Source organism: Dermacentor silvarum, chromosome 3 (assembly GCF_013339745.2).
Source record: "Dermacentor silvarum isolate Dsil-2018 chromosome 3, BIME_Dsil_1.4, whole genome shotgun sequence".
Taxonomy (NCBI): Eukaryota; Metazoa; Arthropoda; class Arachnida; order Ixodida; family Ixodidae; genus Dermacentor; species Dermacentor silvarum.
Genome location: NC_051156.1, coordinates 222,555,957 through 222,575,593, shown reverse-complemented (window position 1 = coordinate 222,575,593; position 19,637 = coordinate 222,555,957). Strand labels below are relative to the sequence as shown.

General features: G+C 43.5%; 1 protein-coding gene across 2 annotated transcripts in view; it reads right to left on the bottom strand.

Annotated features, from left to right (window-relative positions):
• The window catches only part of LOC119446749 (exosome component 10-like), a 92,737-nt gene that overhangs the window by 17,799 nt on the left and 55,301 nt on the right, over positions 1–19,637 (bottom strand). For both annotated transcript variants that reach the window (XM_037711282.2, XM_037711281.2), the window contains exons 8-13: positions 14,592–14,735; positions 10,049–10,239; positions 8,215–8,371; positions 6,850–6,998; positions 4,775–4,825; positions 3,181–3,292 (exon numbers count right to left, since the gene is read on the bottom strand). In XM_037711282.2, the coding sequence (XP_037567210.1) occupies positions 3,181–3,292; positions 4,775–4,825; positions 6,850–6,998; positions 8,215–8,371; positions 10,049–10,239; positions 14,592–14,735 (804 nt within the window). The remainder of the gene's footprint in view (positions 1–3,180; positions 3,293–4,774; positions 4,826–6,849; positions 6,999–8,214; positions 8,372–10,048; positions 10,240–14,591; positions 14,736–19,637) is intronic.

Below are 19,637 nucleotides of genomic sequence, written 5' to 3'. Positions count from 1 at the left end.
GTCCTCCTGTTATCTTCCGATTCCATCCGTGTGTTCTGGCACTGTACATAAGATGAAATCTATCAATGAGTTTGGTTATCATTATGACTACTGCTTACAACTAGTACCATGGTTTTGTGCACATGGCCTCATTGACAAAGAGTGTAGTAGTTCTGTGATGTGGAAAGCCTACGAAAGAGCCCCTTCTTATATTTGCAAATATTCATGTGTGTTTATTCAGTCAAGTTTGAATTCAAATGCATTTTTAACTAGTAGTTCATATTCTACAATAACTTGTACAATAACTGATAGACTGATGGTGGACAATGATTTTGTTTTTCTCACAATTATTTACATAAAAATCTAAGGCATTCAGACACACTCATAAGGCAAGTTTGTTTGTGACATGCATGCGGTCAAGATAGTGCTGTCATCAGTTTCACAATAACTGCTGTTAAGGGTCTATAAGTAGCACTTTTGGCCAATCTATGTCCCTTATCCATCCTCAAGCACAAAGCCAACATATGTACAAAGCATGCAAGAAGAGCTTTTTTGAATGCCCAGTAATACCTTGACATTACTGCAGAAATGTGACAAGTAAAACCAAAGTGCAGTTGACTAGAACTGTAAGCTTGGTGAAATGGCTTGGCAACATGTTTGAAAAAACAGTGAAAAATTTACTGGTATTAAAGAAAGACGCATAGCCAATGCTGACTACTGTTTCCAGTCACCACTTGGGTTGTGTGAGCCTTCCTCCTTGTCCCGTACCAAATCACGCACTGCTTTCTTTAAGCACATGTTACTTCCAGTGTGACATAAGCTACATCTGTCAACATTATTACAAGAAAACCATCTGAAGCTTAATGCATGAGTACTAAAGTGACACACACTTTCTGGCCTTGGGGAAGCCCACCTGCACTCCCAAAGTTCTGCATTATCTCTCCCCCCTACTTTATTTTCCCACCGATTTGCTTATCCACAGCCCCGCGATGCTTCTTGCGATATGTCCCATACAAATCTTGCACTGCTTTCTTCAAGCACATGTTACTTCCAGTGCGACATAAGCTAGATCCCTCAACATTATACAAGAAAACCATCTGAAGCTTAATGCATGAGTACTAAAGAAGCAACACACACTACTAAGACAAGTGAGAAACAACCTCTCACTCTAAGCTGAAGCGATAAATCATTTAAAAAATGGACACACTGCTGCTCAAAGTGACCCTCAATGCAAATGGTCAGGCATTACATCTGCAGCTCATCCGCATACATGATTGCGCACTTCAGATTAAAACACAAGACAAGAGATGATGTCAGTTTCTTTTCTTTTTTTTTTTTTTTTCAGCAGTCATACGGCATTTGACAAACTGACTTGTACTTGATGGCACTTTAGCATCAAGCATGTGCTGTAATTTTTCTGCTTTGCGCTCTGACTGGTAAGAGACTGCATTAGACACAGTCTGGTCAGCAGCACCATTCACATGACTGTGGCACAGCACACCACTAGCTTTTGCACTGCCTTAGTCCATAATCCTTAAGGATGGTGACGGACTTTTGCTGCAGCATTTCGTAGCCGCCTTGGACGGCCCGGGAGTTGTATCGGCCAGTAATGAAGAGGTTCTGGCAGACGTAGAAACGGTCGCCTTGGCTGGACCTTGGTGAGGTTGTGGAGGACACTCCTGCACATGGAGCTGTCCACATTACAGAACAGTAGTGCCAGCACTGCCTGTTTTTGCTGCCTTCCTGAATTTTGCCAGCCTGCTATTGCGATGAGGGACCTTGCACAGTAAGTGCTGTCACTTCAACCACGTGTTGAAACAAAGGTGCCCTAGCCTGCAAAACCTTTGAACTGTGTATCATGCCAGTGTCATATCATTGCACAATATACAGTCAACTTCTGCTAATTGAACTCCAGTTTGACGAAGTGGTTTGATTATGTTCGAGTTAAATTGCACTCTTTAACAACACACGCATCTTTTAGAACACTTTGAATTAAACAATGTAGAATTAATGGAAGTCTGATGGCATCAGGTATTGTTTGCCTGCTGTGCGATTTTGGCACCTGAATTGGGATAAAATGTGAAAATGATATGGTATGACAATGTATTAGGTGGGGATGCAACAATCAGCAATTTATGGTTGCAGTGACAGCACGACACTTCCACGACATAACAGTTAAAACACAGGAACCAAGAACACTTCGGCAAGGGTTCTGCTGTAATCACAGATTAGAGATATGGATGACATTTATACTGCTCCGACACTGCTTTCCTTTATATTATAAAGTTTTCAGTACACTTGGTGACATTCCTTCTTTCACGAGAAGAAAGAAGCCATAAACGCAAAGGGCCAGGAGAAGTAGGCCTACTGCACATATCAGGGAATGCACATCATGTGCCCTTACCTCAGGCCAACATTAGCTGGACCACGGAGCATATAATTACAACAGTTCGGTAAGACAGCACTGTAAGATAGACAGCAGCACTCGAATCACCCTGGTAAATGTGTTTTAATTCTTGAAAGCAGCAGTCAGTAGCATACGCACCAGCACATTGTAGAACTTGACAGCAAACACTTGAAAATCGTCAGCGTTCTCATTATCATCATTACTTCACACTGAACAAGCATTCATGCAGTTCACTGATTTCATACAGTATTATTATATTAATAATCATGTGAAAATGTATAAACAACACATATATAAATCTACAGAAAGAAAAACAAAAAGCAAGCTAGCAATTGTCTTAATGAAGGGACACTACGTCCACCCACTTCAATAATAGGGAACAGGAATGCAACACATCACATCACACAGAGCGTACGAGCACTACAGAGACGAGAGTCGTGTCCCCTAGCTGAAAAGAATTAAAATCTAGCTTTGTGATCCTTGTATCAACTTGAAGATGAATTGTTCCGAAATGAAAAATAATCGACCATATTCGAGAGAAGTCAAACAGCTGGAACTTGCTCAGCAGTACAGAGCGACAACTGTGAGTGACAAAGGTGTCTGCTTTGGGGAGAAAATTAAAGAGTAGAAGACAATTAGCACTGTAGACACCAAACACTGGCACCTGTTAATAAGCTGCAGGTGGACAGGTAATGTTAGATATACAGGGTGTGGCCAGAAAGACCCAAATTTCTAGAATGAAGTTTTGAGGTGGTAAAACCTAAGAAATGCAAAAGCGACAGGATACTACAGACCTGGTTGAGTGGCACGTCTCGAGCTTTCAGGATGATAGCGTGCAACTCGTTGAGGTTCTGCCGCACAAGAGGAGGGCATGGATTGCAGCAGGCCACAATGCCCTGCTGCTCCCTGGGACACAGAGATACAGTAAAAATTGCAGGTACAGCCTAGGCTTCATCAAACGAGTAACATCGCACTGCATGCTACAAGTGCAAAGTAGTAACAATAAGTGACAGCAGTGACAAAGAAGTCTCAACACTAATCTACACTGCTTTGGCTTCTCCTCTCAGGTGATCACTATGGCACAACATGAGAGGCAAAGCAGAGTACACCACACTCAGCCTTGTGAATGCAAACTGTGCTCTGTGAGCAGTTTTAACACTTTAGGCTTTCCAATTTCCCCTTTTTCTATTCATCATTCTTCCTGTAATCTTGTATCCTTTTTCTACTGCTGACCAGCAGTCAAATGTCAGTCCCATGCTAAACAGTTATGGAGCTGTAAACAGTTACTTGTGGCAATGGATGGAAAGCTACATAGGCAAACTGCACACATGACAGCACTCAAGAAAAGAGCGTTTGTACGGAACAGAAAACATAAACATCTTATTTATTAGAGCACTATTTTATTAAAATAAGAAATAATATGAATCAATAAGTGATCAACTGTTGTCAAACAGCAAATGTCGCTGGAGCCGTTTCGACAGAGGGGCTTGTCTCAATCAGGGCAGCAACGTTGCTGCCCTGACGAAGACAAGTCCTTTTGTTAAAAAATTGGCTTAATTGACATTCCTTGTTCTACCACTCTTAATCACATCAAGCTTCCATCTTCCTGTGGACCTCTCTCTCTTGCTTTGAATCAATAAATGCTGAAATCGAATTTTATTTTTTCACTTTTAGACTTCTGCATTTTGGCAAACACAAAACTCTCTAAGTAGGGAGCCATGCTAATTCAATATCAGCTCAGCAGAACCGAAACAGAAAGCATTGTCACAATCTGACTAGCTGGCCAGCAAAACATATGCAGAAGCCCTACTCCTGTAGCTTACCCCTTTGTTGCCACAGAAAGTTGCCCATGAGTTCAGTCCCCCTTGCAAAAGCACAAGTTCAAGAACACACCAGTGCTCTGTTCACCCAAGAAAATTCCTTATTAAGGAGACACATGCACAGGCTTACAAAGCATATAGTGAAGATATAAGAGACAATAGTTATGAGTACCAATGCATGCACAATGATAAAAATTAACTCCTACTGTAGCCAAGCAAAGGCTGCAATGGTTTTGCAAGAGGTGCAGTTGAATTTGTGCACGGCATGTTGTCTGCAACATGATGTGTGTCACAACAGAATGCCTCTTTATAAAGGCACAAAATAATTTTAACATTTCCTATGCTGAAAATATACAAAAGCTAAGTTGTATAAGGTCACTTTGCAGCATTTCCTTAGATGTTTCGAGGTAAATATTGGACAGCTACTTCGGTATCACCCAATGCAGCCAACTACAAAAGCACAAGAAAAGAGGTGCAATGAAAATAGCATGATGATCAAACTGGCTGGGCTGAACTACACATCCGCTGCTCCAGAGGCTTCTTGAAGTGAGTATAGTGTCACAGTTACCTTGGCAGGATCTCCGATATCTCCAGGATCATGTGGTTGGGCAGCACATATCTGCACACAAGTGCTCAATTAGATCAGTGCACATGAAAGAAGTATCACGAAATAATAACCTAATAGCTTACATGTTTTTTGAAGCAGCTATAGTACTTCAGTTCACTTGCTGGTTGCAGGATGACTGCATGAGTATCGCTTTTTAATTATAGAAAGGTAGGCCCTCGTGCGTTGCTTCAAGCATTAACAAATTATAAAAATAAATACATTATATAAAAGGGCTGTGATGCCTGAAGGGTAATTCAAAATCTGTACTTCTGAAGAGCTAGAATCAATACAGGTTTGCTGTATTTATGCAACAGGTAAATTATTAAGATGAATGATGGACAATAAAGGCTCATTAAGTGCAGTTATCGATCAAAGAGGCCAACAGTCAATGGCACCATGGAAAGCGTAAGGGAGTGATAGAAATTGTAGGGGCAATTAATTCGTTGCTTTTCCCTAAGGTGGAAGCAAAGTGAAACAAGAAGGGAGCACAGCAAGGCAACGGTGGTAATGGAACCCACAACCTCTGCACATCCTCATGCCATGCCCTACTGAGTGAGTTGAATGTTCCACCACCATGGCCTTCAGGGATGCTGGCTAACATTCCCAAGGCTAAGCTCGTACACATACACAAACACCCCAGAAAGTGGATGGGAAGATGTCTGCTGCTTAAGCAGAAGTTAGGGGCTCCGGAAAAGGGGAGGGCAGTGGGGGCAGTCGCCCCCACAGGTTCTAAACCAGTGGGGGCATGTCCCCACACTCAAAGCTGTCCCGACCGCGCCCACCACCCAAGAGGATAGCGACCCCTTTTACTAGTTAAAGGGTGCTCCCTTCCTTCAAGAAACGAAACACAATTTTTTGGAAGCTTGTGACTTCTGAGACTCTCTTTGTCGGTGCATTTTCTACGTTGAAAGCGTTGCCTGTTTTCGTCTGGTTCAACGCTTCTTCCATCCTGAAGTGATTGTTGAAAAAGCTTAGCAGGGGTGTGCGCGACAAGTATGATTTCCTTAAAATACGCTTTCCTAAAGGAGTATGCGTGTATTTGGAGAACTCAACAGGCGAACATCGCACCTGCATGCTCAGTTCTGGCCTCCTCAAAATTCGAATGAGCTGACGCTGACAGTTTGTAATCATTTGAAGAATGTACGAAATTCAGAACGTATGAACGTATGAAATTGAAGAACGTATGAAAGATCACAATCCGCGGATTTTCCAAACATTGCTGGACATCACCATTAACCACACATTAAGTAAATCACGCCTTTTGTGTTTTATTAATAAAGTCTTCTTTCATAGAAGCTAAATATAGTAATTATATATATATATATATATATATATATATATATATATATAGAGAGAGAGAGAGAGAGAGAGAGAGAGAGAAGTGAACTACACGATGCGACATGAGCCCCCAGACATCGCCCCCACACATGAGATATACTTCCGGAGCCCTTGCGGAACATGTGGGTGTGGCTCCCACCTGCAGCAAGTTGTCTTTTCATCCACTTTCACTTCTCTTTACCATACTATTTCTACATTAACTTCCCCTGTGCTTTGTCTGGTTTCATTATCTGCTGCTTTGTATGATTGTGACTAACTAGAAAAACTAGCTCCTTGGATCTCTTTATTCTTCTAGCTGACTGAGCTAAAGAGACACCAAAGGGAACACCAAGTTAGGTTTGATTGGTAAATTACTCTTTTCAAATATGGAAAAAGTCCAATCACACCGACAGTGGAGGCTTGGTAAACCAGAAAAGACACAAAAGCAAAAGACATTTGCCAGCTTGAAATCGCTGCACCAGCAGCCCATGTGATCACACATTTTGACAGCGTCTGTCCAGTCTAGTAAACTGCTTAGTGATAAAAATGCTTTAATTGTATTTTGAAGGAACAAAAGAGTCAACCCTGAAAGCTTTGAGAACTTTTTTTTTTTCAGTATAAGCACTCACACATGTATACGAATGCATAGTGACGCGGCGGCAAACTTTTTCAGCTATGGGAGGCAGGCTACATTGAAGAACAGTGGGGCGCCAACTCACCCCGTGCTCTCATCCTCGTTGCGAGCAGTTCGGTCCCTCCAACTGTACAGGTGGCACAAGGCATGCAGCTGTCGACTGTTGAATGTCTTGCGGCTCTTGCGGTACAGCTCCATGTAGCTCTGCTCGTGGTAGCTGGGCTTTTCGTAACGCTGCATGTAATGAAAGATTAGTAAGTGTGCTTTGATTTGACTCTGTTCACTGTAGGCTGTTCAATCTGCTATTGTCTCCTCAATGCATGCACAAATTCTTGAGTATAGTCAGCTCCTGTTTAGTCAAAACTAGTTGTCTCGAAATTTATTTAAATTCCAACTGTAGATCCAAAAGTCCCAAAGCACTCTAACCTGTGTCTCGTGAAAGTCAAATTAGCAAAGGTTGGGTGTATGTACAAGATTTTAGGGTGTATTAGAGAATTACAGGTGATCAAAATTGTCTTGTAGAACCACACTTCCACATCCAAAGGTGCAAACTTAAACTGTTAAAAACTGTCAAGGCACAGAAACAATGCTGCACACACAATGCCTCTCAAACAAAAGAAGGTCTGCATATCCAGGCCTTTTCTTATGCTATTACATTTCACGCTTTCTGCACTTTGTCAGTGGTCAGGACGACGCTCGCCCGCATTATTTACGGGATCAGCCAGCTGTGAATAGTGAATAGTGGAAGAGTGGCATAGAATCGAGTGGAAGGCATCGCCACAAAATCGTGGCCTGTATCTCGACCATTGTCATGCTGTCACTACAGATATACAAAAGTACACTCAATGCAAGCACTGAATCTTCATGCCCTAGCAACAAAACAAAAGCCAACCGCACTGTGATAGCCAACTGATCCCGTATTTCCTCGCAACAGTCACTGTCTGGCACTTCCCTTGCCACCCTCATCAGTGCAAACATTGAGGGTACAGTCGGTCACTACTAGACCGACTAGGCTTGGCTAGTTTTGGTTTCAAGGAAGCACCGGGACATGGCCGACAACTATGTGGGCGATGTATCAAAACTAAAATATTGCTATTTCTGCTCAACTTGGTGATCAAATTAGCCTGGGGTTGTGCAGTCGGGATCTGAATTATTGCATAGCGTGCTGTAAGGTGTCTGACATTTTGGTCGTCCTTACACGTTAGTTCTATGGGGACAGTTGGCAGTTGGAGCTGTCTGAATAATCAAGCATGTACAAATTATCGGTTGGCGACCTTAATTTATACGGAGCATTGGTATCCCTAACCTGAGCTCCTGATAAAAATGCCCTATGAAGGCACTATACCAATGTCGTCAGCGATAAAAGTTTCTCTACAATGCCAAGTGGAATGCCAGGTACTAGCAAAAGAAAAGGAAAGGGTCAAACATGTGTTGCTGATGCAGTACACACCTTAAGAGCCACCTGCTTGCTGCGGTCAAACACAGACCGAAGCAGGTTGTCATTTTCATTGCTGCGATCAGCCAGGTCTTGTTTAAGGCGATCCATGATATACAATAAGTAGTGAGTGTCTGACTGTGCATAATTAACCATTTCCGGTGGCAGGGGCCTGTGAATAAAAAAAATGATCTCCACAGTGATACATCACACAAGGAGATTGCACTTTACGTCAACTGGTACAGTGAATACATAATATTGACTGAACGCTCTTTACTTGAACAATGAAATACAAGTTCCCCTTTTACAGTCGTCTTAATAAACAAAAAACAGAACAAACACTATTATCGACTGCTGTAAGTTTTTTGTATTTGAAGAAGGGTTGAAGATTAGCCCAGCTGGAAAGGATGTTGAAAGACTCGGACCAGCGCTGACGTACACTACAGATAAAAGGTGTCTCCTCCTGCTTAATAAGCACAAAGTTAGGACTTGGGGGCAAAACATGTTAAAATTGTTCCAAGTGCAATAAAGGACACAAACTTCCACTTATTTCATAGATTTCCTTTATTGCGCTTGTACGTCTTTAAGACTTCAACTCTTTCTGCTTTTTCGTGTGCTGTGCCTAGCAGTGCTAGTTCATGTCCCTTTTGTTCTTTATTTGGCTTTATTAGCTATCATTCAGGAGACTAAACTTCTGCAGCATCATTCAGGACACTAAACTTCTGCAGCAGCTGTATTAACTAGTTACAAGACTCCCATGAGCAAATGAAACTGAAAGGCACAGCATGATTACCAATTCATTTACCTGCATTTTTACGTTCATGTGTGTGTAATATATGTGTGAGCAAGTGCCTTTGTTCAGTGAATTGCATCAACATTTCAATCAAGCTCACTAAACAAAAATGTTCATCTCTACAGATCACCTGCTTCAACCTTAGCATTGAGTGGAGATTTGTCTGTACACTCAGGCTTTGCAAGCACTATGCGCCATTCTACAGTAAATGTACTAGCAATATTGAGGCTATAAACTCCTTAGGGAAACCAAGATTATAAGTTGAACCTCATGTAATGAACACGGATATAACAAATTATTGTATGTAATAGAGTAAATCTAGAATGTTCTTCACAGATATCAACGTGTTCCAACCGAAGGCGTTTTCATATGTGTGACTTTATTATAGTGACGTTCAACTGGGCCTGGAACAGCTAGCTGCACATAGGAAATAAAATATTCTACTACTACAATTGAACACAATTATAACAATCTCGAACGCAACATCTATTGCTTTAATGACCATGCATCATTATACAATAAATTTGAAACTCTAATGAAATTACATTTAAATAAAACAACCACTTTTCAAAGCATGATGTGGTTCAACAAATACTTCATGACAGCTTTGTCAAAATAAAAACAAGAGACAGGAGCCCGCAGAACTGAAAAATTGAGCTAAGTGCAACAACTTGCAGAAGCCCTACGCCTCCGGTTGTGGCTGTGTTGGCTGCACATTAATTTGTTCTTTTGCTTTTTGGTGCGTTCAGGTCGCATGAATATCATTTTGCCAGTTTTTTGTAGTGTTTGACTGACTTGCCATGGCTACCCTGCCATGCAGAAGTGACAGAGCACAGGGGAATGTGCTCCAGTTATTGTCGGAAAATTAATATAAAGGTTATATGTGTATAGCTGACCTCTGCATGAGTGGCACTATGGTCCCACAATATCCTTAAGTGCATGGGTTGTGTATCAGAAAAACAGGTAGTGCGCTTAAAACGCAAAACAAGCATACTACTTAGAAGTGGGTCTGAGAGTTATCTCAGGAGCGGCAGCGTAAAGGTTAAGGCCAGTTACCTTATGCGCCAGTCAGCAAGTTGGAACTGCTTGTCAGCGTCTATCTTACAATAATGCTTGAGCAGGAAGGCCAGAGAGAAATGGGCCAGGCCAAGCACCCTGGCTGCCTGGCCTGTATCGAACAGCCCCACCAGGTACAGGCCAAAGTCACGCTGCAGCCACACCACGTCCATGTCTGCACCGTGAAAGACCTGCAGGCAGACACGACATGATCCCCGCCACCGTTGGCTCAGCTGGCAAAGCTCACGACTTCCAGTTTCTGCTTCGAATAACATAATATCCAGCTACAGTGAGATGCAAGCAGACACCATGAAACACGAGCACATTTTATGTGTGTTTAAAATTAAGGACGCAGGTTCAGCACTCATAACCTGAGTAGTGACAAGTAAGACAATCTTGATTAATACGAAGTGTTACAGTATTGCAACTAATTTCATGTATAGGAGTGTAAAGGCTACTGAAGTTGACCCTTGATATATCAAACACAGATATAATGACTTATTGGATATAATGAAGCAAATCTAAATATCTACAGTCAAACCTCAATATAAGAAACCTCGATTTAACGAAATTTGCAATGTAACCAACTATTTTTATTTCCCGATCTTAGTTCCATTGAAAACCGTGCAACTTTTTTCGCGATTTAACCAAGTAATTTCTTTTGTAACACGGGTTAAATTTAACAAAGTTTTTGGCCATTTCAAGCATTTACTTGGAGCCTGTATGGCTGGTAAATTTTGCAGAAACTATATATATATATATATGTGTTGGCCGAGGACAGAGTTATCTTCAAGCATCCTTCTGGAAGAAAAATTCAAGCAACAAAACCACTGTCAAAGCATGCGCGCCAGGGCGCAGTATGCAGGAAACAGCTCTGCGCCAATTGTCGCGTAACAACTTGTGGAGGCTGTGAGGCATGGGGCAGCTGGGAGCGCTTCAAGAAACACAAAAGCTGACAATGCCTTCAGCATAAGGGGGAGGAGGGGGGAGGGCAGGGGCTGCATGTATATCCGCCATCTCCCCACAGCGCATGCTGCCTCCTCTCCTCTACCCTTGCTGTAGCTGCGCATGGCTGTCCACATGCAGGCCATGCACCGTATCTTGGAGGTAATCTTCGGCAAGTGCAAATGCAGAGCCAAGATGGCTGGTGTCTCCATGCACATTTTGTTCCCGAGCGTCTAGTGTTGGCGGTCGCGTAATCTCTAGTTTCTGAGGCACGGTGCGCAGCGTTTGCTCGCATTGCGACAGCGAGTTTTCTTGGTTATCAAGTGATCTTTGCCTGCGCGCGTGTGAACCTTACTTCGTATAGTTGTCACTTTGCTATCGCCATCAATGTTTCGCCTTTCTGGCAAAACTGCAATCTTTCCTTCTTTTTTTTTTATTCTCGGGACGAACATCCGTATCTTTTTTCACTTTTGTTTTTCGTTTGAGGGCGATATCCGATGATGGCTGTGGGCACTAAATGCATGGCATCCAAGATTTATGGTGCTGCGCGACACAACACGCTAATCTCGGACCCCGTGAGCCATGCCGATGCATTGCTCTCAGCGCAATCAGCACCGCATGCGCTGGCGCTCATAACCATGATACTATGGTCCGAACTTGGGATTTGTTTATAAGTGATTACTGATAAGATATTATCCACCAGGAATGTCCTGGAAATTTGTGAAATGATTTTTACTGCTGAAACTTTAAAACCTTGAATTAACGAAATTCGCAATTGAACAGTTTTTTGCTGCCAGTACAACTTCGTTATATCGAGGTTAAGCTGTAATAAATTTCACCACTGTTAAAAGCACTCTTCAGTTACTCGCAACACCACACAGCTGTATTGCAGTGTCTTGTAAAATCAATCCTGCCCAAATCCATGCCCCTGCGAAGGCTCCCTCTGAGTAACAGACACCAATGTCAAAGGCTATGGTTTTGCTCATGGCATGCGCCAGAAGCGATTGCAGGAGCCGGAAACACGGCGTGGCTGTCATGTTTTTGTACACCACCTATTATGATAGGCTGCATGGAGTTCATGATGCTGATCAGGTGGTTGATCCTGAGAGGCATTTATTCCACCTTGTCGTTCGAGCAGTGTACATGCTCACTACATGCTGTACATGCTCCACACATGCAAATACCGGGTGAGGATGTGTCTGATTTTCGTTTTCTGTCAGACACTGCTGATTAGATTATCAATGTCAGCTCTCAGAAGTCCATGCTTCACTCAAGCATTAACACTGCCCCTGTTAGCCCAAATAGAACATGGCCATCATGGTCAACAGAAACAGCCCAACAGTGCTTATTTTTTACTCACCTACACGCATCCTAACAAAGATTGCATAAGTGTTCATGTAAGGATACCAGACTATGTTACACAGAATCTGCAAGGTAAAGTTACATTGTTAAATAAAATAAAAAGAGACATGAAGCACCGTCTGCTATGGGAGTGTGCTAAGGGAATAGAAAATACTTGTCACTGAAAATTTGGTTTCGCTGAGTGACATTCACTTATTGAAGGTTTGACAGTAGTCAGATCCCACACTCAAATATTAAAGAAGGCTACTGCAAACAAGCCCCCTCATAACAAATGTGTCAGTTCTTTGAAATGTTGTTAATGCAGTGGTTCATTATATCTAGACTTACTGGCAAGGAACACACAGAAAGCAAAGATTATGCAGTTAAACTACATTCAGTAGCCTGGTTGGTTCATTCTTGGGAAATGGTAATGAGCACAAAACAACATGTGAACACAAGATATATGTTAAGTATGTGTGCTGATTTCTGCTAATTACCGTTTACTCATAGCAACGGCACATGCAACGAGTCACCTTTTTATTCAAAGGACCGATTAAGGGCAGCTTGCTTCAGTCTTTCTCAGATTCTTCTAAATAAAAAGAAAAAATAAAGTCTCACACATGCCTCTGCAAGCCTACCATGGTGTGGAGGGGTAGATGTGAGCGCTTCACCCTGCATCAGCAGTGTGAGCAGCAGAAGTCTACAATTCACAAACACAAAGGCAAGCATCATCATATAATGACGTAGTAATCTTTCATGTCACAAATAGGCAAGAAGTGCTCCCAGATCTCATGCTCCTAAGGTCGTGCATCATGTGACACTTGTAGTTTATACAGTCAAATCTTGATATAAAAAAGTTGTACTTGCAGCGAAAAACTTAATTAAATCGCGAATTTCGTTAATTTGGGGTTTTAAAGTTTCAGCAGTAAAAACAGCTTCACTAATTCTTAGAGCACTCCTGGTGGATAGTATCCTGTCAGTAAGCAATTATAAACAAATCGCAAGAAGGTCTGGTCATAATAGTGCGGCACCAGCGTGTGCGGTGCAGATCGTGCCAAGAGAAATTAATCAACGTGGCAGCTCCTGGTGTTCCGAGATTTGCATGTGTTGTGTCGCGTGGCGCAGTAAATCTGGGACGCGATGGCTGACCGTGCTCAGTGCCCGCAGCCAGCGCTCACAAATTAAATACAGAAGTGTAAAAAGATACAATTATTCATCTTGAGCAAAAAAAAAAGTCACAGTTTCACCAGAAAGGCGAAGCACCGCTGGCGATAGCAAAGGGACAACTACACGAAGTAAGGTTCGTAGATTTATCGATGTAATGCCCGCTCGGGCAAAGATGAACAGTTCTGACTCGACCACGAACTCGCTGTCACAACGCGAGCAAACACTCTGCACCGTGTCTCCGAAACTTGAGATTACAAGACCACCAACACTAGACACACTGGAACCCAATGCGCATCAAGGCACCAACTGTCTCGGCTATACCTTGCACTTGCCGTAAAGAGATTACCTCCAAAATATTGCGTGTGGGCTATGTGCGTACGTGCGCAAGGAGGAGACGTACGCTAGGAGGAGAGGGCAGACAGGCGTGCGTTCCTCCACCCACAACACATGCTTGATCATGTTACCACAATTCACTCACTCCCCATCCCCCTGGCGCAGAGGGAATCGTCAGCTCTTATGTTTCTCCGAGCGCGAGCTGCCGCATCCCCCTTTGGCGGCAAGTTGTTTATCAAGCAAGTTAATGGTGCAGCTACGCAAGAAACTTTTCATGTGGAAGGACACTTGAATTAACTTTTGCCTTGGACAGCATCTTCATAGCATTTTGCTAGATTTACTAGCCATACAGGCCCCAAACATGCTTGAAATGGCTGAATACTTCATTAAATCAAAACCATGTCCCGAAATTACTTTAAGTCGGGAAAAAACAAATGCACGATTTTCAATAAAACTAAGGTTTGACTGTAGTATGTTTCACATTCGAAACCATGGCCATGAGCCCACTTGTTTTTTAATGCAGATGTACATTTACTTATTTTTAGTTGTGTACAGGCCCCATGTTAGGAAATTTGAACCTGAATATATGTTGTTGAGGTTTTCTCTTTTTCGTAACAAGTCAGCAGGTGTAAGGTCCTAAATTTGTAATTTAATTGAAATCTGGCCATTGCACCATTATAAACTATATTTAGAGATCAAATATTGTGCATGAGCTGCCTGGAGGTACAAACATTTCAGTTCAATACACAAGGCTAACCTTGATGATCTTGGGGTTGGCAAAAACTTCATTGAGCATTTGCAATTCATGACGCAGAGCCAATGTATCCACGATGTAGTCTTGGGAGCGACTTGAGATCTGCATCAGGCATGTGAAGCCCTGGAAGCTCCGGTAAGAATGATGCTGAAAGATTTTTCATGGCAAAGAGAAAAGAAAAAAAAAATAATGAGATAATGTCCTTTAGGTACAGATACCAAAAATGTGCTGACACTGTCAAGAAAGGTTTATCACAAGCTTTATCATTACCTCAACCTCAACAAGACTTACATAATAGTAACACAACAAACAAGTGCAAAGAAATGCAGGAAAGGGCATGTTATCTTAACTGCCAATACCCTCGACACTAGAAGTCAACTTTTCCTTCCCTCTCAAATACACAGATAAAAAGATTCATAGCAGTAAAATATGGAGACTCATTTTGCTTGACCAAAGCTGCTCCAGCACCCTACCTGCACAAATTATTACAGAATGCACATTACCTAGTATTCCCTTAGTAATAATGAATAGTTCGCTCACTCAAATTGGAAAACATTTCCTTTCTCTATTCCAACTCAATAATAATAAACTCAATAAAGATGTACAGTCTATTCAACCAAATTTATACGCTGCTGCAAAACCAGCACCAAACAAGAGTTTACCATTCTAACGCATCTATGTGCACCATGGCGAAGACATAAAGCTAATGGTACAGATCTGCAAAAAATTGTCCTGTCCAGGAAAATGAAATCATCAGCAGGCTCTATTTGCACAAAAGTGATATGCAGTGAAAGAGCTGAGCTAGTCACAGTGAAGCATGCGAGAGTTTTTACCTATTATACTGCTCTACCGCGATCTAGTATACAGACGTACCAATAAATTTATGTATTTCCTGGCCTGCTTCCTATATTAAATCACACCTATTATACATTCCCTTTGTATATACACCACCTTCTTTATGGACTGCACAAAAGAAAACAAAAAGCTTTATCCACATAAAATACATATTACAGTAAAAACTCGTAAATTCACAACTCGTTAATTCGGAATTTTGGATAATTCCAAGTAGCCGCCTCGGTCCGTCCAACAATGTATTGAAAGCAATATGTAACGCATCCCGCTAATTCACACTGAAATCCGCACAGCCACAGATAATTCGAACTCCGCGCTATCGTGGATGGGGAGAGTGCTAGTGTGCAGAAGCACGTTGGCCACACTGGTGTCACCGCACGGGCCGTGCAGCTTTGCGCCCGTTCCTGCAGCGAGCGTCAGTGGCCGCATGCACTCTGAAATGCGCCCGCGCCGCTTTGCTAATGGTCGTAGACAGCCGTTGAAAGCAGCGCGCGGGTAGGGGATCATTCTGCACATGCTCCGTAGAGAGCAGCCGACAGTACGCGTGTCCAAGTATAGAGAAGACGGCATTTCAGCTGGCGCAGTGCAAGCGGCGTAGCGTGACTGGCCGCAAGCGACGCTCGCCCGCGCGCACGTAGTTCAAGACGTGGGCGAGTGTCGCTTGCAGCCAGTCCTGCTACTCCGCTTGTGCTGCGCCAGCCGAAATGCCGTCCCCTCTAGAGTTGCAGTATATGCTCCCTACGGGAGCAGAGTTGCGCATAGGTCCGCCATCTTGCCCGCCGACGCATCAGTGTTAAGCAGAAAAGCCAATCCTCTTGAATGCAGGATACGGCACGGCTCTGCTGCCAAGTGTGCTTGCTCCTTCATTCCGCGAAGGTGGTGACGCGGCAGGCGGCAGCACACAAGAGGCTCGCAACGACGGTGGCGCGGAGGGCGGCAGTGCAGGCCATAGAAACTCTATGGTGCAGGCGCAGTGCAAAGTTGGCTTTCCCTCAAAAGGATGCTTTTTGTGCATGTGACCAGATTTGGTGAATAGGGGCACGAGCAGCGTGTTCAATCATATGTGCAACTCTGCTCCTTAACGGGAGCATATACAGTAGCTTTTGTCCCTTCTATAGACCGTTTTACCAGCGCGGAAGAATGCAGCCTTGAACCAGTGCACCGCACCGCTCTCCTCCTCGCACACGAGTGCGAGGAGGAGAGCGGTGCGGTGCACTGGTGCACTGGCTTTCTTTCCGGTGCAGACACGCAATAGCCAGGTTTAAGTGTTATAGCCAATAATGCAACATGAGAAAATTTAAGTACAGTGGAATCTCGTTGATATGGTCTTCATGGGAACCAAAAAATAAAATGTATCATCCGAAAATTGCATCATCTGAAATACACTGCTCCTATTGACCGTTTTTGCTGCAATCCTGTGGGCGCCGCCATGTTTGATCACATGGTGACGCGTCCATTGCTTGCCTCAACTGCCTCCGTTGCCTCTGTGTTTACAATGGATGTGTATGACACCAGTGCAGCTTAGCAAACCTCTGTTTCTGGAGATATCATGAACACTGACTGGGTGGACGACACAAAGCTTTGGCCACAGCTTCAGAGAACACGCAAATGCACTTTTGGAACTGAATAAGCTACGTCCAAACGGCGCGAGCAGTGTATATGGTGCCTCCTCTAAAAGCAGGGCTAAATATGTATGCCAAGCTATCGAAACTTTCCGCTCATGAATTGAATCAGGATAAGCGTATTTTGCTCTTCATTCTTTATTTTGCAAATGTTGTGAAGCAGCGGCTTGTCATGTTTCTGACTCAATAAAGTTCCTCAATGCGGTCACTACCTGATTATTTTCTGCCTAATTGCTCATGGGTGTGCTCAGTTCCATTAGATTTGTTCTTGCTGCGCACAAGGCTCGAAATGCTGCTGTTCTGTACATTGTAATACCGTGTAGCAAAGAAGTATTATCGCTAGTAACTCGCTTTCTCTTGTGGACTGCCACGAAACGTTCAGCTTCGACCATTCATGCACTATCATTGTAGTACCGTCATTCATTGTGCGTATATAGTGCACATATATTTAAGTGTGGGCCCATCCACTTATTCTTGACACGTTGGCGAAAGAGTGGGCTTAAGTTTCCGTGCCAGTTGGGGTAGATGTGTGTAGATACTGTGCGCGAAACCTACTATGACAGGAAGCAGCGCAACTCCCTTTATCATTGTTTAACAGCGGTACTCACTCTTGCCGACGTACTGGGGCTGAAGCCCTTTCTTTGAAGGTTAGCGATACAACACTGGCGGATGAGCAAATTTCTGTATCCTCGAGGAAAGCCGTACATCTCAAAGTGCCGGAAACATGTACGGACAGTTGCAGCAGCAGTTCGCGAACTTGGCCCCACATATTCATTACATTCCTTAATATGCCAGTCACTATTTTTGCGGCCAACTACTGCACACGTCTTCAATCCACATGATTCAATTTAGCATGTTTGGAGCACACTGCGTTAGTGAAAACTCAGTTGCATTTCCGACAGCTGATTGCACAGAAGCAAGGTAGAAGCACTAATCCTTTCACATTCATGCACAGTCGCTGAGGCGACGTACAGTGTGGCACCGAAAGCGCCATCCCATTTCTCTAGAACAAACTGCTCCACGAAAAGGGTCAATAAACATTGACTGGGAAACGAACAAAAAACATATTATCCCGAAAAAACGTATTATGCAGAATCCTAGCAACGCGATTCCACTGTAAGGAGTTTATTTTATCAAAAAAAAAAAAAGAAACACACACACAAACACAAAAGTAGATGGAGTGGCAGCTGCTCATTGCTACATACAAGTATTGTTAAAACCAGCAACACTATAAGTTGGCTAAACTGTGCTTCTTTCTGTCTAATTAAAATCTTTAGATGTTTGTCCCCTTTGCTCTTTTCATGCAACCCAGTTATTACAATTATAGGTTATAACAATAGGATTTTCATGGCACTTAAGAATTGTTATAAGTGGGTTCAACCATAGTCTTTCTGAACAGCGATCACCATCGCGTTTGCTGCAGTACCTCAACGTGCACTGTAACATGCAGAGATCACTGGTGTGCTTTGCGTAAGCATAGGTCGCCAAGTCCTCCTTAATTTCTGGGAAGGCTCCTTTCTCAGGATCTCAGAAATGTTCTTCCTGTTGCACACAAAAAATCTATTCTTCTTGTCACCGCTGCTTTCTTTGGTCACTCCGAATTGCCACATTGCGACACTGTTGCTGGTAGTTTCGGCAGGCGAAATTGCTCTCCGCATGCTGCCCCTGCGGTGCTGCCATCAAGTAGCTTGGCAACAAAGAAACAGAACAGTGGTCGGGGTGGTGACTGGCATGTTATGAGGTATGCATGCCTTGGCAAATGTTTCGACACCATTCAGCTGACACAGAAATTTATGGTTTCAGTTTCCTGCTTCCATCGGAGCGCCGGATGTTGTTGGCCTGCTGCTTTGCCCCATGTTTCAAAATTCGAAGCATGACTAGGTGCACGGAATAACGTGGAGAGTTTTGAGTTGTTTAATAGGAGACTGAGATTACCCATGACCAGTGGCGTAGCCAGGGGGGGGGGGGGGGGTTGGGGGGGTTCAAACCCCCCCCCCCCCCGAAATTTTTTCCGCAACCCCCCCCCCCTACTTACCCACCCTTTGTTTTCGTCGCTTCGCGCTGACATAATTCATGAAACCGGTGCTACTATCACAATTTAATTCCTGGGCGCTTCCGTTTGGGTTGGTAATTTACAGCGAATCATGTCTGCATATGGAAAAAACTGTCACGGTGTTTGCCAAGGCTTTCACACTCTGTGAAGTTTTGGGCGAGAATGTGGCGGCCGCATTCTGAAGCAACAAATGCGCAACAAATGAAGCAACAAATGCGGCAGCCGCATTTTAGAAGATGGCGAAAACGCTCGACGCCCGTTTACTTAGATTTAGGTTGCACGTTAAAGACCCCAGGTGATCGAAATCTCCGGTATACATTTCCGCCGCTTCCCTTCAGGTGCCGGTTAGGCCGCGCTTGCGCAGGATTTTAGGCTACGTTCACACTTGGTCTCAAAGCTGCAGGAAGCGGCAAAATCTTGCAAAAATCCGCCCGCCTAGGCGGCAAAACAGGCAGAAATACAGGCTGCGAGCCAAATCGGTCTCGGGCCGATTTTTTCGCCATGACGAAGCGGAAACGCGGC